This window comes from Lepisosteus platostomus, chromosome 11, assembly GCF_059453375.1.
Source record: "Lepisosteus platostomus isolate fLepPlt1 chromosome 11, fLepPlt1.hap1, whole genome shotgun sequence".
In the NCBI taxonomy this organism is placed as follows: domain Eukaryota; kingdom Metazoa; phylum Chordata; class Actinopteri; order Semionotiformes; family Lepisosteidae; genus Lepisosteus; species Lepisosteus platostomus.
In genome coordinates this window covers 41,036,512-41,056,819 of record NC_142621.1, presented here as the reverse complement: position 1 = coordinate 41,056,819, position 20,308 = coordinate 41,036,512, and the positions used below count along the sequence as shown (strand labels likewise).

General features: G+C 35.3%; 1 protein-coding gene across 5 annotated transcripts; it reads left to right on the top strand.

Moving 5' to 3' along the window:
* The first annotated feature begins 1,962 nt into the window (after positions 1-1,962).
* Positions 1,963-19,770, top strand: gps1 (G protein pathway suppressor 1). 5 transcript variants are annotated; one of them, XM_088599691.1, is made up of 15 exons: positions 1,996-2,083; positions 3,897-4,097; positions 7,884-7,976; positions 8,766-8,947; positions 9,349-9,513; positions 10,044-10,179; positions 10,995-11,072; positions 11,175-11,235; positions 12,437-12,522; positions 13,093-13,187; positions 13,610-13,715; positions 15,807-15,887; positions 16,892-17,029; positions 18,569-18,720; positions 19,176-19,770. In XM_088599691.1, the coding sequence occupies exons 1-15, from the start codon at positions 2,051-2,053 to the stop codon at positions 19,234-19,236; spliced, it is 1,668 nt and encodes a 555-aa protein (XP_088455817.1). In that variant the 5' UTR covers positions 1,996-2,050; the 3' UTR covers positions 19,237-19,770. The 5 variants fall into 5 exon arrangements, with proteins under 5 accessions (XP_088455822.1, XP_088455820.1, XP_088455817.1 ...); XM_088599692.1 differs by having other exon boundaries at positions 1,999-2,083; positions 18,569-18,703; XM_088599693.1 differs by lacking the exon at positions 1,996-2,083 and adding an exon at positions 2,894-2,926.
* Positions 19,771-20,308: the final 538 nt, after the last annotated feature.

The following is a 20,308-nucleotide window of genomic DNA, read 5'->3' as shown; positions in this document are numbered from 1 at the left end:
TTTTTAAAGAAAATAGGAAAATTAGTTTTTGCCAATGTTTGGAAAGCAAACGACAGTAGAAATAAATGTACTGTATGTGGCATGCCAAATTATGGCTTGATCTTGTCACATCTCTGAAGGTCTGACAAGGTTGGGACTGGTAAGCTTTGGAAGACCTCCAAAGGAAATCCAGGTTGCTTCTGTGGCTGGTTTTAGTGGACCAATTCTCTAAGTGGCTCTATTCTCTCTGGACATTTCAAAATCAATGACCCAGTAGGTGGTTCTGTCTTTTGAGGTCGAATTTAAACTGTAGTCCTATTTGAGTATTTGAGAAAGTTTCCATAGCACCTTTTGAAAGAGGGTGGGTGTTTACCTCAGTATCCTGTCCAAGCTCTGCTTTCAGGTTGCACAATGTGGCCAATCTAAAGTTCCCCCTTAATTCAGTTATTGAAGTTACCTCTCACTTCTTCACCTGAGCTGCTGTCTCGTGGGATTACTGTCCCTCACACCAGTGGGTTCTGTTTCAAAAGAGGATGGTGTGGGTCATCTCCTGTCTCCAAAGTGCTTCGGATTCCTTTGGGGTGAAAAGCGCTAGACAAAAGCAAGGACTTGTTATCATGGTTTCAAAGAAGATGTCACCACTGGATGGGGTGTCATTTCAGAAGAAGTGTCAGCACTGATGTAGACATCAGGACACATCCAATACAATATCAAGACCTGTAAGGTTTGTTTATTTATAAACAGAAACAGCAAGTGAGAAAAAAGCAAATCTTTTAGGACTCCAAATTAAGAGTTAAGTTCAAGTTCAAGTTTATTGTCATTACACTCATATACATGGTATATGGTATAATGAAATGCTATTTAGCTAGCTCTCGGACATAAGTAGTACAAAGAGAAAAACAACAACAACAACAACAACAATACAATTGTATAGCAAAAGAAAGACAGAGACAACAGGCAGTGTGCAAAAAACAACAACAGACAATGTGCAAAAAAACAACAGGCAATGTGCAAAACAACAAAAAGGTGGCAGTTACTGACTCCAGTTTACATGATTAGTTAATTCTGTAACATAAGAACTTTCTTTCCACTTCTTAAATAAATTGCTGTTTTATTCAGCATGATTCAGGCCAAATGTACTAGCAAAATTTGCATAAAATAAGGACAGAGCAATACATAACATTTACTGCATCTACTGGATACTGCATCTGTTTCAAAACGTCTACAAAATTCTGAATTCTGAAATAAATTTATTCTATGTAAACTGTTGTATAACACACTTATGTATTCATAGGTCAAAGTCAAAATTTGCAGGCACTATAATCAGGCCAGTCAGTCATAGCCTGTTTTAAACCCCAGTGAATACACAATTTCATGAGTGCTTTTCAGGCAGGGCACCTATGTCCTGTTGGGTACTAACAGCAAGCGTTACAAATGTGAATTCCTCCAGACTTAGTTTAATAACATAATTTCAATGTGTCTTTAATTAATTTTTACATCTGGAATTTGTTAGGTTAGGAACAGTCTCTAGTTTTAATAAAGAATAACAGGCTCTTTTTAGATATGTGCTATAATAAAAGTAATACTTTGCACACATAAATTTGAAGAGTAAATTGGTTTACCTTAAGGAAAAGTATACACTACGGTTTCTGGCTGCTCTTCCATTCACGCTACATATTTACGCTACATGTACATAAAATATGTAAATAATTGTATTTTCTGTATTCATATAAGATTTTAAATAAAATAATTCACAAACCTTCTTTTTTCTGTATCTTATTTTATTCCTGTCTATTAAATGTTTTATTCTTTGACATAAAAAGTTATCAAAATAGCCAGCACTTGCTCCATATAAAAACAGTAATCATATTACAGTATATGCCTTTCAAATTCACTGGGTAACATTCCCTTTTTCATCATACAATGAACTCCCTGTGCAACACTGCGCTTGCGTTTGCTGCAAGCCCCCCGACATGACGTCAAGACGTTCAAGGTGCGTGCTCACTACGTGTTGCCCTGTACCCCGGATGTGTTTGTGAGCGCTTGTGTTTCTGCATAGAAGGAGGAGGAGATGCCTCTACCCGTGCAGGTCTTTAACTTTCAGGTAAACTAATTATTAAAATTTTGATATCCACAAGGCGTTTATTAGTTGCAGTACCAACTAGATACATGTTGGTAACGTTAGGCAGTACGTTGGCTTTGACTTCTCTGGTTCGGTCATCCCATTGAAATGAATTGGGCCTCCGGCTCTTGTCAATTTTGGAAGAGGTCTTGTCAACTTGTCTAAGTTCGGTTTAAGCGGGTTCAATCACGACGGCGGCATTTCGTTTTCTTGATATGTGTTTTGTTTATCTAATTTATGTGGGAAATAAGAGGGAGTGGGTGTTTTCTGGGATTTGAGTAGATATCATTACTAGGGGTGCACAGTGTGGATAGTCTCTCCCAACTTTAGGTGCATTTGGTCATTTAGCTCCAACCGGTACTGAGAACTCGGGGAATTCTACTGCTAGAACAAGTCTAATTTGGTCGTTTTTTAAATGTTGCATATAATTTTAATAGTAAATCTTTATGATCGTTTTATTTTCGGCCTTGCTTTGGAAACGGTAAAAGAATAGGCTTAAGATGCTGGTGGGCCTCTTGTTGTTATTGAAGCCCATTGCATCATATAAACCAGTGATTAGATAGCTTGATGTCGTCCTCGTCTGACTTCAGGCTGTAGCATCCTTTTTATACTCTGGATTATACATTGCAGTATTTTACAAGCTATTTTTAAAATGTACAGGTCAGAACTGCTGGGAAATAAATAAGCTTGCTAAAGCAAAATCTGAATGAGGTTTTCATTATTTATGTGTTTTTAGGTTGGTGTCGATGAACTTTCACAGTTTGTTCACCTAGTCACCGAGTACAGTGCAGACAATTCAGAAAGGTTATGTGTGCATTAGACAAGGTAACAGCAGTTATATTGATGGGAATAGCAAAGGTATAATTAACAGTTTTGAGTAACAGAAGTCGTTTTATAGATGTTTAGGTTGACAATTTGTATTGTACAGTTATGCAAATTGTTTAGCCTAATTTATTGAAAACCTTCTTACTCTTGTATTTTACAGTGACCTTAATATTATTTTACTTCCTTGGCTTTTTTGGCATTTAATAAAAAAATTACAGGTTTGCTAACTTCACAATTTTAGATTTACCTCAAGTGTTTTATGTCTAGTAATTGAAGATTTATTCCTTTCTTGGTTTCTGTTTGTAAAATTGTTACACCGGTAATTTATCAAATATTATGTGACAATTCATCTGATGGATATTACACATCATCATAATTCTGATGCAATATTATTTTTTATATTAATGCTCAGAAATAATGTATGTACGTTTAGGGGGTCCAAATATTTAAGAGCATCTCAGATGCATTGAGCTTTGCAGATTATTTTTTCATTCACTTTTCTAAGGACTCAGTTGGTACAAAACACTTTTGATGTTTAAAGTGCGGCAATATCTGAATTTAATATTTTGTCACATTTATTTTTAATATCAGCTTTTTAAGCCGGGAGTTTTCCAATGCTGTTTCCCAAGGGTTGGGGTGCCTATGGGTTTTCTATTTTTTAATAGCACTAGCGCCTTAATTGAAGTTTTAACATGGTCCAGTTTTTGCAATAACAGGCTGATTCTAGGCTGATTCTTAAAATATTAAGAACAATGTCCCTAGTCCTGGAAACCAGTATGTCTTCTTTCCCAGAAGCTCGGGTGTATGTTATTTGTACGGTAACTGTAAATAAGGTATATTTAGAGTTGTCCATTTTACTTTTTAAATATTCTGCATTAACAGTTTTATTTGTTTTTGTACCAGTGATCGCTTTATTTATAATTTGATGGTACATGCCCATGTTGTTCTGTTTCTGATGTCCTTCTTGCAGGAAAGTTCTATGTCAGGGACAGGGGGTGTAGAGCAAGCTCAGGAAAGGATCAGGGATAGCTCTCCTCCCAGCTCAGCCTCTTCCTCAGTGACAGACCTTTTCTGCACTCCCCACAGCAGTAGGTCTGACCTCTTCCTTTCCTATACTGCGGGGGACAGCGTCCTTAGCGCCAGCCTATCAGCCTGTGCGCTGCTACCAGAGGTATAGTGTAGGATATAGTAGTGCAGAGACAAAATGTTTGAGGCTTGAATGCGGCAGAAGCTGTGACTTAAGCACAGGCTGTTCTTGAAACACTATGAGAACAAAGTGCTTTTGTCTTCTTTTTTGAAGGCTCAGGGTTACATTTTGAGACTAGCACCGAAAGGCAGGATTGGTGCAGTAAATACACTAAATGCAATGTGTTAGTGCTGCAAGTAGAAGCTTCTTCCAAAGAGTTAATTTAACCAAAATTGGCACCATATGCATACCAATATGATCTTAGTGTAATGTTCAGAAACTGACATTCCCTTTAAAGGTAAAATTGAAAGTGAAACGGAAATCATACATAAACCATCCTAAACTGGGGTCTTGGCTCGGTTTATGTGGTCCAGAACATCTGCATTATATCACACTGCCAAAAATAAAAAAATACCAAAAATCAGTCTTTTGAGTGTTGCCATCTATACCAGGAAAGATGTCTTCTGCATGTACTACGAGGAGAGGCACTTGCACTGACATAATGTGAGTCTTGGCCAATGTAGTATCCATGGATACACTTACAAATTTCTGTGGAAACATCAAGCAGTTTCATGCAAGTCACTAGGGGGCGGCAGTCTTCTGTTTACTTAAATTGAATTTTTGGCTTTAAGTCATTGATGGTTAAATATGGTGTTGCATTTATACCTACTTGTACCTTTCTTGGCTTAAGTTTTAGTTTTAGGACATTGCCAGTGTGCAGATGTTCTGAAGTATACAATTACTTACAGCAACCTAAGACGTTTGGAATTATTTGTTTTTCATTCTTGATTAATCCTTTCAAGAAATTAAGCGCACTGGTGTCGGGATGAATTTGAAAGAGATATAAGGATGTCCTACAGTCATCTGTTTCCAGTTCTATTTAACCTCATGTTAACCTCACAGTTTCATATCAATGTAAAAAAGGCCAAAGGGGAGTGAAGAAGACATGTCATACAACTGAAAATAAAATAGTACTTTAAAAAGTACAGGGTCCCATTGTAATACATGGTATTTTGCTTTCTCTACGCAGAACTTCAAGTGTTTTTAATATTAGCCACAAGGCATTTTCAAAGCATATTGATGTTTTGGGAATAAATAAGTTGGCATGGAAGAAAAAAAAACAGTTAAAATAAATGAGACATCGTGTAAAGGCATTTTTTTCATTTTTCAAATAAGAACAGTGTCCAGTGAATCTTAGTTCATAAAGATTATACCAATTTTATTAGTTTGCTCCTGTGTTCCTCCACGGGTTGAGGATATTAAATTGTCTTCTTTCATTCCTACTTTTCTGTAAACCTGTTATCTGAACTCTGTACAGTTTCAAAGTATACTCAAACATATCATGCAGTAGTCTTAGTTTTCTTATTCTCTGGTAAGTTTTTATGTTTTCTTTTTAAGGTTTTCATCTCCTTTCCAGTATATTTTGTGTATCACTAATCAGCATGTTCAGATTGATTGCACACTCATTTTGCCTGGTCTGAGTAGGCATGTTTGAATCTAAAATGCATACATCTGTTCCAACTATGTGCCCTCATGAAAATCTCTAAACTCTAATGTTAAAGTTCAAATGAATGGTGTATTCTTTCACACTAGAACTAACATTGCATTACCTTATATTAGTGCTTTACAAGGTTTTGCCCACCTTTGACTTGTCTATCACTTGAAGTCCATTAGAGAATAGAGACAGATTCAGTGCAGGGCCTATTGTGTGTGAGTTAATTTAAACATTAGTTCCATTCTAATTTTATTCTCATTAAGTACTTTACAGTATGTTGTGTATGATGTAAGCCAGTGTTTTGCACACATTTCAATTTAATTTTTCAAGTATATGCTATTTTTTTTTAAATTAGGTTCTTTAGTTATTGCTTGCCGATAGAACAAGCGTCTTTGACCAGATTAAATTTCCAAGATGTGTATGTAGCCTGTACACTTTACAATTTAGATTATCTGTGTCTGGACTACAAATTTGTGTTTGCTTACTCAGATTAAATACTAAGTGCAGCCTTCAAAACTGGCATTAACTGAAATGACTTCATAATGCAAAACAAATCTTTAGCACTGATATGCACCTTGTGTAAAATTCTGCTTTTAAGTCAGGCTTACTAAAAATACAATTTAAATTCTCAAAGCAATGATAGAAAAACTTGATTTCACCATAATCATCACAGTGTTTTTGTAGCATCATCCATGGCGCTCAAGCCTCCAACATTTGTTTAACAGCCAGATTATTTTGGTCAAGTAATGCATTTAATTGCAGTTTAACAAGTTCTTAAATATGAATTTCACGAATTTTAATTGTAACAGAATTACTAAAACATCCAAATATTAAAAACAAAACAAACAGTTATTTGCAACAGTCATATAGTTTACACAATGGTACAGTAACAGCAAAACGCTTGTCGGTATTGACTTAAATTAGCTGTAAAAGTTTCTCAAGATCATCATGTTTTCTTCAGTATGCATCTGTATAGAACTGAAATAAACAACTTGCAAAATGACTTGCTCCACTTAATAAAATCTCAGTGACTCAACTTGCCTAAAATGCTAACCATAAGACAACTGGAAATTCACTACACATGTATTTCTCTTAACATGCATCACAAAACAATCATTTTCTCAATTTTTGTAATTCACGTTTGTGGTCTCGTTATCAGTGGTAAATAGCTTAGCTTCACTTTTTGTATTGTTTCCGCTGTTATGTACAAATACACAGAAAGAATGGCCACCCTTATTACCAGAACAGTGAACTTTTGTATGAGATCTTTCTTTCGGTAATTCTATTAATCAACTGCCAGTTGTGATTGAGGAGACTGAGAGGCAGCATGGCTTGTAAAGTAATCCAACTGCTGATCTATTAAATGTGAGGTGGCACAGACCTACCTTTTCTGATTGAGGAAATGGGTTGATATTATAAAATACACAAGTTATGTGTACAAGGTAATTGAATCCAAAAAAGAACGTTTTTGAAAACAGTGTTGTAGTGCGTGGTCTGTGGAGACGTCCAGACATCAAGGTAGTCCCTACTTTGGAAAGGGCTGGGATTCAAAGTGTGAACAATTAAAAAAGTTTTGGTGTTTCTCAACAAATTCTGATACAGTTTTACAGAGCCATTATCGAGACCATTGTGAAACACCTATAACTGTTTGGTTTGGCAAAATGTCTGCCCACTCCAAAATCAAACTGCAGTGTGTTATTTGCTCTGCAGAGAGGGTCACTGGCTGTCATCTGCCCTCCACTGATGTTTTGTACAATTCCAGAGTAAAGAAGCAGGAAGGAAAGATTGCTTATAACCCTTCCTACCCAGGTTACCACCCGTTTTATAATTTCCTTCAGGAAGATTCTGCCAGCTGATTAAAATCTTAACCACCCAGTATTTGAATAGCTTCTTTCCTAGGGCTGTCTTTTTGATTAACCAGAATTCCTTTCGTTATACAGTATGTGAACTGTTTTAATGATATACTAGAATAAATTCCTTTTACATGAATGTACTTATTACTTATTGAATACATTCTGAAATAGTTTTCTAGTTTAATAATAGTAATGTGTTGTATTCAGTTGTATCTAAAAATGTTCATGCTTGGGCTTGGGTATCTTAATTGATTTCAAGAAGAATTTGTGTTCAATTTTTTCTTCCATTGTTTGTTTGAAGCACTCATTTACACAGTTCACCTGTAAGATAGTGGAATTACCTGAGAGATTTGCCAAAATGGCTTATCTTCTGTTATATACATTATGTTTCATCAGCAAAATCATTTTGACTTCCACTTTTAGGGGGCTGTGGAGCCCATGCAAATAGATGCTGACCCGCAGGAAGACCAGCAGAATGCACCTGATACGAATTATGTTGTGGAAAATCCAACACTGGTACGTGAATTACCTTCGTATAACTTAAAAGTTGAACTGAAGTATTTGGCATGCGAAGATTAAGCGAGATATTCTCAGAAGCAAACATTTGGCACATGGACATTTTTATCCAAATTACACTGAAGCATATGATGCACTTAGATTATAATTCAGGAAAGGCAAATTCAATTAGATCTTGTTTTCTAGTGCTTATCTGACAACAACAGTACTTATCTATCATGAAATAGTAGTATGAAATATAACTCTTGTAAGTAGTCCTCATCTCAGTTCATTTAACTGTTCCATATGATGCTATATTGATCTTTATTGATGTAGTGATGTTTTTGGTCTGGATGAATGTGCATTAAGTAGTCATCTTGCTCTTCAAATGTATATTTTTTTAAATGACACATCTTCAATCATGAAATTGGATTTTCTAGCTCCCTAAGTGTATTGCATGAGAAAAGTAGAATTTACAAATATTGATCCAATCTACTTCCCTAGAAGATAAAAAAACTATATACTAGGCATTGTCATTTTCTTTTTCACACATCAAATGAAACAGTAGAGGTTTATTAATCTTATGCCTCATTTGGATGTCTGTTTCCTTAAAGGCATCTTTAAATTAGATTAATTTTTTTTTGCTTGTGCGATGCCCTTATCCCCTGGCCATAAATATGCAGTTTAATAGAGACTTGTTTTATACCTTTGGTGTGTTATTAGCACTTTAATGCCTAAAGTGCCTCCCTTAGCAATAGTTAACATAGGTAATATATGATATGGTAACAATAGGTAGGTGTTTTGTTTTAGGATCTGGAGCAGTATGCCTCCAGCTACAGCGGGCTAATGAGGATTGAGAGGCTGCAGTTTATTGCTGACCACTGTCCCCAGCTGCGTGTTGAAGCTCTCAAGATGGCTCTCTCTTTCGTCCAAAGAACGTTTAATGTTGATGTCTATGAGGAAATCCACCGCAAGCTTACTGAAGCTACTAGGTATGACAGCCTTCTTGCTTTACATCTTCATGTTAATTTCCGCCAGGCCTATCTGGGCAATACCTGAAACAGCTTAACTGTATGTTGAATTTATTAGTTCATATGACTGCTGCTGTATTGACAGATAGAATTGCAGTTTGTGATATATAATGCACTAGTTCCAGATTTGAAGCAGTTCCAGTGTAGCAAATTACTATGTTCTTTCTGAGGAACTTAAATCTTTACTTGAAATATGCTTTTTTTGGATTCTGCACAGTGACATTCTCATTCCTCTTGTGAGTGTTTAATTAATTATAATATAGGGTAAATTTAAAGGTAAGCTATATACCCACTGTATATCTTATCTTATATGAGATAAATCTAATATCTGTTTAGCTGTAACTGTTTTTGCCTGACCACAGGGATGTTCAGGGAGTTCCGGATGCAGTTCCAGAGGGTGGGGTAGAGCCCCCTCCTCTTGATACAGCCTGGGCCGAGTCCACAAGGAAAAAAGCTCTACTCAAACTGGAGAAACTTGACACAGACCTGAAAAACTACAAGGGAAACTCCATCAAAGAGAGCATCAGGTAAATGTGAGCAGTGAGGCTCTAGCTGAAGCCTTGTTTTAGCACCATAGGATAAAAGGCAGGTGCTTAAGGATAGTAATGCACGTGTTATTGGAAGTGAAGACTGCGGAGCGTCTCCAGTACCCTTAAGAAGAACTCAAATGCTTTTCTCTTTGAGCTTTAACTTCCTTAAATTAAAAAAAAAAGTTACACTAAGAACACTTAACTGCTGTGAACTGCATCTCAAATACATGAGGGAGTCTCAGACTAGCCTTTAGGGCACATGTAGCCAGTTCAGTAACTCAAAGCAGTTTGTCTCATATTCTTTAACTAACTTAGCAGATGCTCAGCAGCAGTAGACTGGGTTTGTTCAGAACACAAGCAAGCTACTTCCTCAGAATAATTAAAAGAATACCCTTTGCCGACAGTTTGCACCTTCCCTCACAATAGGTACTGTAACTGACCTTTGCCTTTTCCTTGGATTTTAAATGCGAGTGCTATTTAATGGTTTCAGTTTTTACTAACTCCTTGCTGGAAAAACTTCGTTCTAGGAGGGGTCATGATGACCTGGGAGATCATTATTTAGACTGTGGTGACCTCAGCAATGCCTTGAAATGTTATTCCCGAGCCCGAGACTACTGCACTAGCGCCAAACACGTCATCAACATGTGTCTTAATGTAATCAAGGTATGTAGCCTGCATGTGGTTCAAACCTGCGATATTAAAATTGTTAAGGAGATCATTATTAACATTAGATATTGGTGTTGGTTCAAATCACCTGATGGTTAACTTTTTGTTAGACAAATCTAAAAAACATTAATTTAAGGTTCAATTACTTAATCATTTGTGAAATACTTGTAAAGGAAAATAATGTTGCATTTCTGAACCTTGAGTTGCATAAGGTACATAGGCTCTGAAGATCTCTAGGCTCTAGTTAAACTGCAAATATCCTAGCAGAAATAAATTACCTTGAAAATGTGAGCATCACCTAGCTTTATGAAATGAAGGAAATCCAAAGCTTCAAGCCTGTTATAAGTATTTTAGATGTTTTGACACCAGTAATTCTGTGTGTAATTTTTCACAGCAGTAGTTTGTTACTCTTGACTGGTTTAATAGATCTTATGTAAACAAAAGTGATAGATCAGGATGGATCATCTTTGATCAATAGCTTTTTTCTCCCATATTTGATGGAGTAAGATTGAAAAATATGCTGAATGGAAGGAGGGCAATTACAGCAGTGACAGCATGAGAAATGACTAAATTGTTTATGAATTTTCTAATTTGTTTCTACATCACTATTTAGATGGGACTCTAAAATAAGTACTTTTGCGTTCTAGTGCTATTTAAAATGTGGGATGTATATGGAAGCAAGAGCCATTGTAAAAATAAGTTATTGTTTGGGTTTAATCGAATAGATAACACAATATTTAATGTGTGTGGATTATTAGGATTGAGAACACTAGGGGGCAGGCTTTAACATTTGTTTCCTTTTCTTTTTGTAGGTTAGTGTTTACCTCCAGAACTGGTCCCATGTCCTTAGCTATGTCAGCAAGGCTGAATCCACTCCAGAAATAGCAGAGGTATGATCCTTACTTTTTCAGTTTTAATTAGTTTTTTAACTTTCCTAAAAGCTGTACTGTATATTTGTTTTCTTGTAATTAATTCATTTTCTTGTCCAACAGCAAAGAGGAGAAAGAGACAGTCAAAACCAGGCAGTCCTCACCAAACTAAAATGTGCTGCAGGTATTTTAATATTTATTTCTTCTTTATACGTTTAAGGATTTTTTATTTAAGTGAATCTCTTGTCCATATGGACTGTTTCTGTACATACTTCGAGGTTAACACAGGTAATTTAGATCAAAGATCATTAAAAGAAAGACTGAGAAATATCAATTTCAATTAATTATTGGCAAGTTTAAAATTTTACTTTGTTACTCCCTGGAAAAGTGCTACTGTATTTCATCTTGTCATCATGATCAATCTATATCAATTGCCCCTTTACTGTGATATATTAATTATGATATCTATGAACAGTTTGGATAGGTTAATTTAGCATGTCATTTGTGGTTTTCTCCTTTTTGAGTTTGGATAGCTGTAAGATAATTTTATATACATTATACTTTAAAAAGTAATCTCTCAAAATTCTAAGTTTTGTATAAGGATATAAAATTTAAGTTTCATTCTGTCTCATTTACATTAGAAGGGAGGCCATTGTTAAACCAAAATAGAAAATGGTGCAAGCAGTGTGACTTTTAACACACAGGATGTCATTTGTTTGTTGTTTGATGTTGTAGTTACGTTTTTAGTAAACATTGTTAATCTCCTGAGCTATAGGCTTCTAAATTTGAACGGTTTTAACAACATTTTCTTTAGGGCCTAATATATAGACATATGTACTCAAAGTACATGACTGTGTTCTTGAAAAAAACAACTCTAAACTAATTCAAAATGTGTTCCCAGTGCAAGAATCGTTACATGTATGTTTTTAAGATGGAGAGGTCCATGTATGTTCAGTGAGTGGAGTGTATATTACATGGTTAGTGACTAAGGTGTGCAATTTGCCTACAGGGAAGATTAAGATGAATATTGCTCATGAGCACTTAAAGTTGGGTGTCAGATTTTTACAATCTGTTTCACTTTTAAAGATTCAGCCGCTGTGGTGCTCATCAACTAAAAATACATATTATATGTTGTTTTGTTGAATATCCATCATACTTTATGTGCCGTGACCTGAAAGTAACACTAAAAAATAGAATTGTAACTAGGCAAAACACATCATACATCAACACGAGTTTCATGGTCACAGAGTCAAATAGTAGCAAAACCCTGCATAAATGTATCCGTTATATTTACTTTCGCTGTAAAGAACAGCATTTCATAAGGCATTTACCCTAGCAGACAGCCCTGCTGCTGTTCTGACAGATTTTACTTTCCATCACTCCAGGCCTGGCGGAGCTAGCCTCTCGAAAATACAAACAGGCCGCCAAGTGCTTCCTGCTGGCCTCATTCGACCACTGCGACTTCCCCGAGGTGAGCACAGCTGCAGAGAGCATTTCACTTAGAGGCTGTGTCCCAGCTGCTGGGAAATGATGCACCATTATGGCACACCCCCAAACACAAAGAACACATAGTACAGCAGGGGGTTGTTTCAGCATTATCCAACATTATTAAAGCAGACAGATTTTGATTCCATTAATATTATCTATTTATTTCTTGGGTTGTAATAACTGAAATTAGGCATTCCTGTGTCGAGAATTTATCAAAAACCCAAGATATTCCTTTTTTTGTATTTTTCTCTTAATAGCTGATGATGTTTGGAAACAGAAAAATAAAACGTTTTTCTGAAGTGAGAATGGAACGTACTTTTTATTTGCATGCTTTGGACAGACAGATGGCACATGTGATAAATATGGTTGTAGAACCTGAAGCAAATTTCAGAACAGTAAAATGTTTTCCATCTGTTTGCTTCTCTGTATTTCCGAGACGAATTATATTTTCATTACGTATATGTTCCTGATAGTGTTCTAGTGATCAGTGTGTTAAGTAAAAAAGTTTTGAAAATGTGAACCTTAAAAATAATCCTTTGTGACCCCCTCCCAGCTTCTATCCCCTAGTAACGTAGCAGTTTATGGCGGTCTATGTGCACTGGCTACTTTTGACAGACAGGAACTGCAACGGAATGTCATTTCTAGCAGGTAGGTCTCTCTCTTCATTAAGAGGCATTGTCATTAGCATGTGTCTTTATTTTTTTTACTAGATTTAGATACATGTCTATGATATTTCCTTTTATTTTTTTCAAGATTCACTGTAAAGATAATTGATGAAATAGTTCAATGGATTACCAAAATGCGAACCTTTTTATTTTAATATGTATTTGCCTGTGGAATTACCTGGGACCCCTCATATAACATTTGTAGAATGTGTAATATGATTTTTGTTTACTCAGCTAAAAAATAAACCTTGCCTTAAAATAGCTGTCAGTTTCTAGATCTTAATAAATTTATCTCAGAATTCGTATATTTCTGCATAAATAAATTCTGCAATATCTTTAATGTAAAGACGGGGATTGGACATATGTCGTCTATCTGGTAATAACATCTATTTTCTTTTGCATCAGCTCCTTTAAATTATTTTTAGAACTGGAGCCTCAAGTTCGTGACATTATCTTTAAGTTTTACGAGTCAAAGTATGCATCTTGCCTGAAAATGCTGGATGAAATGAAGGTGAGTCATTTGATCTTACCAATAGTTTAATGTTGCCTGCAGGGATATCTTTTTGTCAACAATTAAATATATAAAGCTTACGTTTATTTTTTGCTTGAAGCAGTATCATTATTGATGTAAGTGGAAGATATTTGATGCAATAAGGGATGTTTTTATTTGTGGTACACAGAGAGAATTTGCAGTACAGTCAGTGCTCTGAATGCAAATTGTTTTTTCTATTGCTGTTTTATATACTGTATGAGCATCTCAAAATTAAAATACTTCAGTTAAAAATATTGAGCTACTTTACATTTTAACACCTAAACGTCCAGTACATTCATGTTTTTTTAAATATTTTTGAGTCTTGAGCATATGCACCATTTTGATTATATGACGATTTCAAGTGACTTTGCTGCAGTGCTTACCCAAAAGGCATGAAGGGCAGCTAAGTAGAATTCATGTACCATCTAGGAAAATCTGTGTTGATATAATGTTGGATTTCTTTGCAGATATTCTTTGCAAGGCTAATTTGAATCTGCTTTATTGTAGATGGCTCATATACCATCAGAGATATCATCTTTTTTATCTCAGAATCCTGGTAGATATTTTTATATGCAGAATTTGGAACTAATTGAATAATGTAAAGTTTGAAATTTCTATTACATTATCTTTGGGGAAAAAATCTTGATTTTTGCTTGTTGGTAGTTTGAAGAAGAATTTAGTTGTGCATTTTTAATTAATTTTTAAGGACTTTGTGATAACTTCATGTGGATTGATCAAGGTCTTAGTGATTTGCATATTTTATTTTGCCTTAATCAGTGGACTACCGTTTATCACTTGAGGTATTACTTGAAACTGATTTATTTTAATTGCTTTTTTCTGTGCCTCCCAGGCACTGTGGGTTCTGTCTGGTATAATACTCATTAAAATAATGCATTATGAAACGCTCTTTAATAGCTGAAGTCACCCGTACTGAAATTATCTTTGTGGTGGGTCATAGCACAAAATAGTTTGCACATGTGCTTTTATGAATGTTTTTTTTTTTGGTGGTGTTGTGCTGAAATATCTTAATTTCTGCAGTCAGCATCCATGTTTCAGAAATTGCACACCCTCAACCTCACCTTACAGTCCATAAGGACTGAAGGGCATTCAGGTTGTTGTTCTAAATAATCCCTTAATTACTCAGTGTAACAAATCACATGCTTAATTGATCACAAGTAACTTGTTCCTAGTTTTTTGTAAATTGATCATTTTTTCCTTTAAAAAAACCTGTTGTGCTGGGGCTTTCCTTGACAAGTATACCTTCATGTACTGTATTCTTCCTTTTGTTTTTTTATAGTATTGTTTTTATTTTACTGGTAGTGATGACACTGGTTGTACTTGCCTAACAGGTAGAACAGAATCCCAGTGAAGTGAGTGAACCTGCGTATTTTAAAGCTGAACCTTGTGGATTGTTTGAGCTAGTCTTTGTTCTCCATATATTTCAGGTTTTTAAATAAAATGTATAAAAATTTAAAAATATCACAGAACAGCAGGGTGAACTTGAGCTGTGAAATGAACCTTTTAAAATTAAATAAGCATATGTTTGAGTATTAAGTATTGTGTTGGGTTATATTTTACCATCCCTTACATAGACTTTACTGGCTCAGTCTGCAGGATCACTCTTTTTTTTTGCTCTTAACTCTCACTCTAAGATTCTTTTAAACATGTTTAGGAGATGAGAAGGCTTTGTCTTCTAACTTGAATATCTGTAGAAACTTGTTGAGCATCACAGCACAATACTAGCGGAGATCTGTGCAATAACCTTCCTTTCCTCGGTGCCCCATTAAGACACCCATAACTTAAAAATACTCAATAACTCACTCCACCCTCTCATTTGGTTCAGAGCTAAACCTCTGCAGAATTTGGTTTGCTGTATTGATAGAATATAGTAGAATTAGAAAAAAAGCACTTAAATGTCTTTATTCTGCTTTATATTGTTTGCCTGTGTACAGCAATTGTTTGATTTTAATTTTAATTTTTTTATTTTTACTTTGAGCTAACTTTGAAATAATGGCACTTGTACATTACTGCAAAACTCTTGATAATTATTTTCCTTTTATTTTCTGTCAGGATAACCTTCTGCTAGACATGTATCTGGCACCACATGTAAGGACACTGTACACGCAAATCAGAAACAGGGCTCTTATACAGGTGAGAGGGGTTGTTCAGGACACTTTTATAGTATGACCTCAAAAATAGGATTTCCTGATTTTGTTTTGTTTTAGTAGTGGTATTCACCTGTCTTTTTGGAGCTGGAACTTGTTTGATTTTAAGTTTTAGGTTTAGTGGGAAAGTAATCTGTAGTTCCATGTTTGAATTTGGAAGAAAAAACTTTCTGTAATGCTTGTTTGTGACCAGTTTAATCCTTATCAGATTACACAACATATTGGAAGTGATGAAGTCCATGTGGAAGAAATCCATAAGTTAATTACCTTGGGTCTTCAGTGACATTTTAATCATTTTATTATATTTTTATATATCAATGTTTAACCAAGTTTCTAATGGTACCAGGTTATGTAAATTTTATAGTTAATATTTGATAGCAGTGATATAAACATACCACTGAGTTTCAAGGTATTTTAGATGGTTTTATAACTTTGGGAGATATAAAGGGTACACATGTAATATTTCTATTGATTTATAATATTTAATATAAATAGCAGTATATGTAAAATGTTATGCCAATTCTTTGTTGTATTACTGTAGTTAAAATCTGATGTGCCATTATCTAGATTGAAAATATTTTTGGTGTTTCAGTTTCACATTTTGTGATATTAGTTTCCTCACTAGCATTTATCACAAGCATTAGATATATGGACTTTAGGTCAAGGAATGTAGCATTAAGACTATTTTTCTTCTCCGAAACATTTGTTCCTTGGTGACATATTACCATAATACAACCATCTTATATTTGCTGTCCCCTCTGTCTTTAGTAAATGTACAGGAAATGTTACCAAGATTTACAATTTTGCAGTTCTCTGTTTGGATCAATGAAGGTACTACTGGGAACCTGATTATGTCATTGACATCTTTCCCATTACCTTTAGCTTTCTTATTGTTGTCCCAATAAGAGAACCTGTGGTGTGGTGAAGTGAAGGGTAATCATTGTACTTTCAATTGATTTAATGAGATGTGTGTTTTTTCTCTTCTTACAGTACTTCAGTCCCTATGTGTCAGCAGATATGAACAAGATGGCGATCGCCTTCAACACCACAGTGGCGGCTCTGGAGGATGAACTGACACAACTGATTCTGGAGGGCTTAATCAATGCAAGGATCGACTCTCATAGCAAGGCAGGGGGCTCGCTCTGTATCACGCACTCTCAAATCTTCTGTCCTGAGGAGTTCGAAGTGCAGATCAGTAGAGACAGGGCTAAAGGGAGCAGTTATTTTTAATCCAAACCTACATGGCTTGCATTTCAATGGGGAAGGCCAATTTCATATTTCCTAATTCAGATTAATTGCTCCTAACAGCTTGCTTAAAAATAAATAGTTCCTATGTAAATCCAGAATGTCAGTTATTGAAAATACAAACATTCAGAACTGTATGTAAAACAGATTCAAATTATTATATATTGCAGGAGTTATGACTGTGACATTTAACTGGTATATGCTTGGCTGTTAGAGATACAAAGTTTCAATGAGGACAGATGTTTGTGGGTCCTTTTTCCTTATAGGTTGTGTCTAAAGTCACAGCTGATGTATAATACCACAGTGGGGATCACTGCTCTTTCTCATTTATATCAATCATCTGGATTCCGACTTAGTAACTCAGAATTCCGACTTAGTAACACAGAATTCCGACTTTATATCTCACATTTGCAACTTCAAAATAGCCCATATTTCATCGAACCCAGGTCTTGTCAAGGTGGGCTTTTTAAATTAGTTTTTATTTACGGAGACAGAATATGAAATAAGATACAGAAATAGGCACTTCACATCCAGAGGAATTCACAATTATAAAAGCTGAAACATACTTTTTACGTATTTCCATTGTTTACTTAAAAAATAAGGTGTTCTTTAGCTCAGGTGGCAAGACCTGGGTTCGAGCCCATGCACTGAGGCACGAACTAGGGTGGGAGTGGTGAGGGCACAAGCCCTAGAACCTGAATCCGTTACAATAACAAAAGGACAGACAATGAAATATGGGCTATTTCGAAGTCGCAATTCTGAGTTGCTAAGTCGCAATTCTGAGTTGCTAAATTGCAATTCTGAAATACCATAGCGCTTTTTTTTTTACTCCCTGGCGGAAACGGGCTTCCATAGTTTTTAGTCTTAAGGTATGGGATTGATTTCTGATTGAGCGATGTTGTTAAATGTTGTTTTGTAACATGGTATTGTAGTATTTTTGAAAGTGTCATATGTTTATGAGCTCTTGATGTGCAAGACAAAATTTGTAAACTAATGATGTTTGCAGACAATGCAAAAATAGAAAGATTAGCATACATTGAAGAAGCTGCAAAGGAAATTCAGAAGGTTTTAGATAAGATTCAAAACCAGGCCAATGCCTGTTAGGTTTGAGAAGTGCAGAGTATTTTCACACAGGTAGCAAAAACAAACTATAGGTTTAAAATGGGAAACACTGATATTGAAGAAGCCACCTTTGAAAAAGACGCATGATTTATGTTGCTGTGTCATTTTAATCTTTTAGCAATATGGGAAAGCAGTAAAAAGGCAAATGGAGGATGAGGATTTATAGTTAGATATATTGATTTTAGGTAAAGGGATTTTAAGATTGAGCAGTTGGATTTTAGGAGCATTCTGAAGATAAACCTGTGCAGGGACCTCTTGAATAGAATTACAGAGAAGAAAATTACATTTTATTTTTTATAGATTCTGTATGCAAGGGATGTGGACCAGAGAAGCACAACTTTTGAAAAGTCTCTACAGATGGGAAAAGAATTCCAGAGACGAGCAAAAGCCATGATCCTGCGGGCTGCTGTGCTGCGTAATCAGATTCACGTCAAGGTAACAGGGTCCCCAGGGTAAAGTTTACTTGCTTCCAATCTGCTTGCATTTTGTACAATTTTCTCATGGGCCATCGGGGCTACTATCAATGTAAAAGTTTTGTTTCCATATGCCAGTTTTAATAAATGCATTGCATGATATTTAAGGTAATTAAGCGGTCTCATTTATCAAGAACTTAACTTAAGCTTGCTTCAGTCATTGAAAGAGATTCTTTTTGAAACAAATTAACACTAAATTCAGTACCTTAAAAGGCTCCATGTAAAGGCTTAATGTAAAAGCCTTAGCAACAGATCATTTATGTGTGCTTTGGACAGGAAATGAGAATGTGTTAAAACTGTTGTGAAACTTATTTTGCCTTTTAAGATTCTAGATTTACTAATTCACTACCATAATCTGTATTGCAATCATTCAGATTTTTAGTTTTTTTCTTTCGCTTTCACAATTTTTGGTGGAATTGATTTTTCTTTTGCAGTCCCCTCCAAGAGAAGGTAGCCAAGGCGAACTCACACCTGCCAACAGCCAAACACGAATGAGCACCAACATGTGAAGATTTTAAACCGGATGCCTCTCTAAGGAAAAGTAAATGGGGTCTTCAAGGTATCCCCACCACTGACCCTATTAGAAATCATTTTCCCTGTTGGAGTAACAAAAATACAAAAAGACTTAAAGTGGGAAGACGAAGTGTGTTATATAGATTGAGGACAAAAAACAGAGCCTGTTGCTCAAATAAAAATGTGTTAGAAAAGAAAAAGGTTACAGCTCTCAAGCTGTATTGTCCCATTATTCTTTGTAAGATGCACTTTCCTTTGTATCTTGTGACAAACACATTGAAAAACCTCATTAACTGAAGTGCACAGAACAAGATAATTGATTTTAAATTCCGTGTAAGTATACATGAACATTGGGGATCTTTGGCAGGATTTTCTTTTCCTCTTTCATTCATCTTAAGGGTATGCTACGGATGGTATAGTAAGTCGCAAGTACTAGCCATCCCCATATTCAAGCTGTTTGTATAAGGAAATATTTAAGAAGCCTTCCAAATAAAGCGTCTCTGTTCCTTAGGCTAATATTTTTGTGTGTTTTATCTTCTATTAAGCACATGAAAAGCTGGTTTTACTGCATTGTCAATTCAGGGGAGTTTTTTATGATGGGTTTCTTCATGAGTGTCTTTGTTTTGGTATTCATTTAGTTACATCATCAAGCATGTTGAAAAATCAATTACAGGGTCTTGTAGGTCACAGCAAATGGTCACAGCAAATAGTGCTGAACAAGTTATAGCTAAAAAAGGCTGTAAAAATAGATTAGAAAGGTATTCAGGATGTAGTGTGACATAGTGATGGAGGACTCTGGAGAGGTACCATATTATTTTAGTTGATCTTTACACTTAAAATGGAATGCTATGCACTTTGCATTTAATTATTTTCAGAGTGCTAAAGGTATTATTTTTAAGAAGGACTTGAGAAAATTGAAACCCTTAGATTTTATTTTTGTTCATTACTATTTTTTTAACTTTTTTCCTAAATGGTTTCTTTAATTTTTAATTTTGCTTTGACATTGTAACCCAAAATGTCTCAGACACACGCTTTAAAACTCGTAACAGTTTTT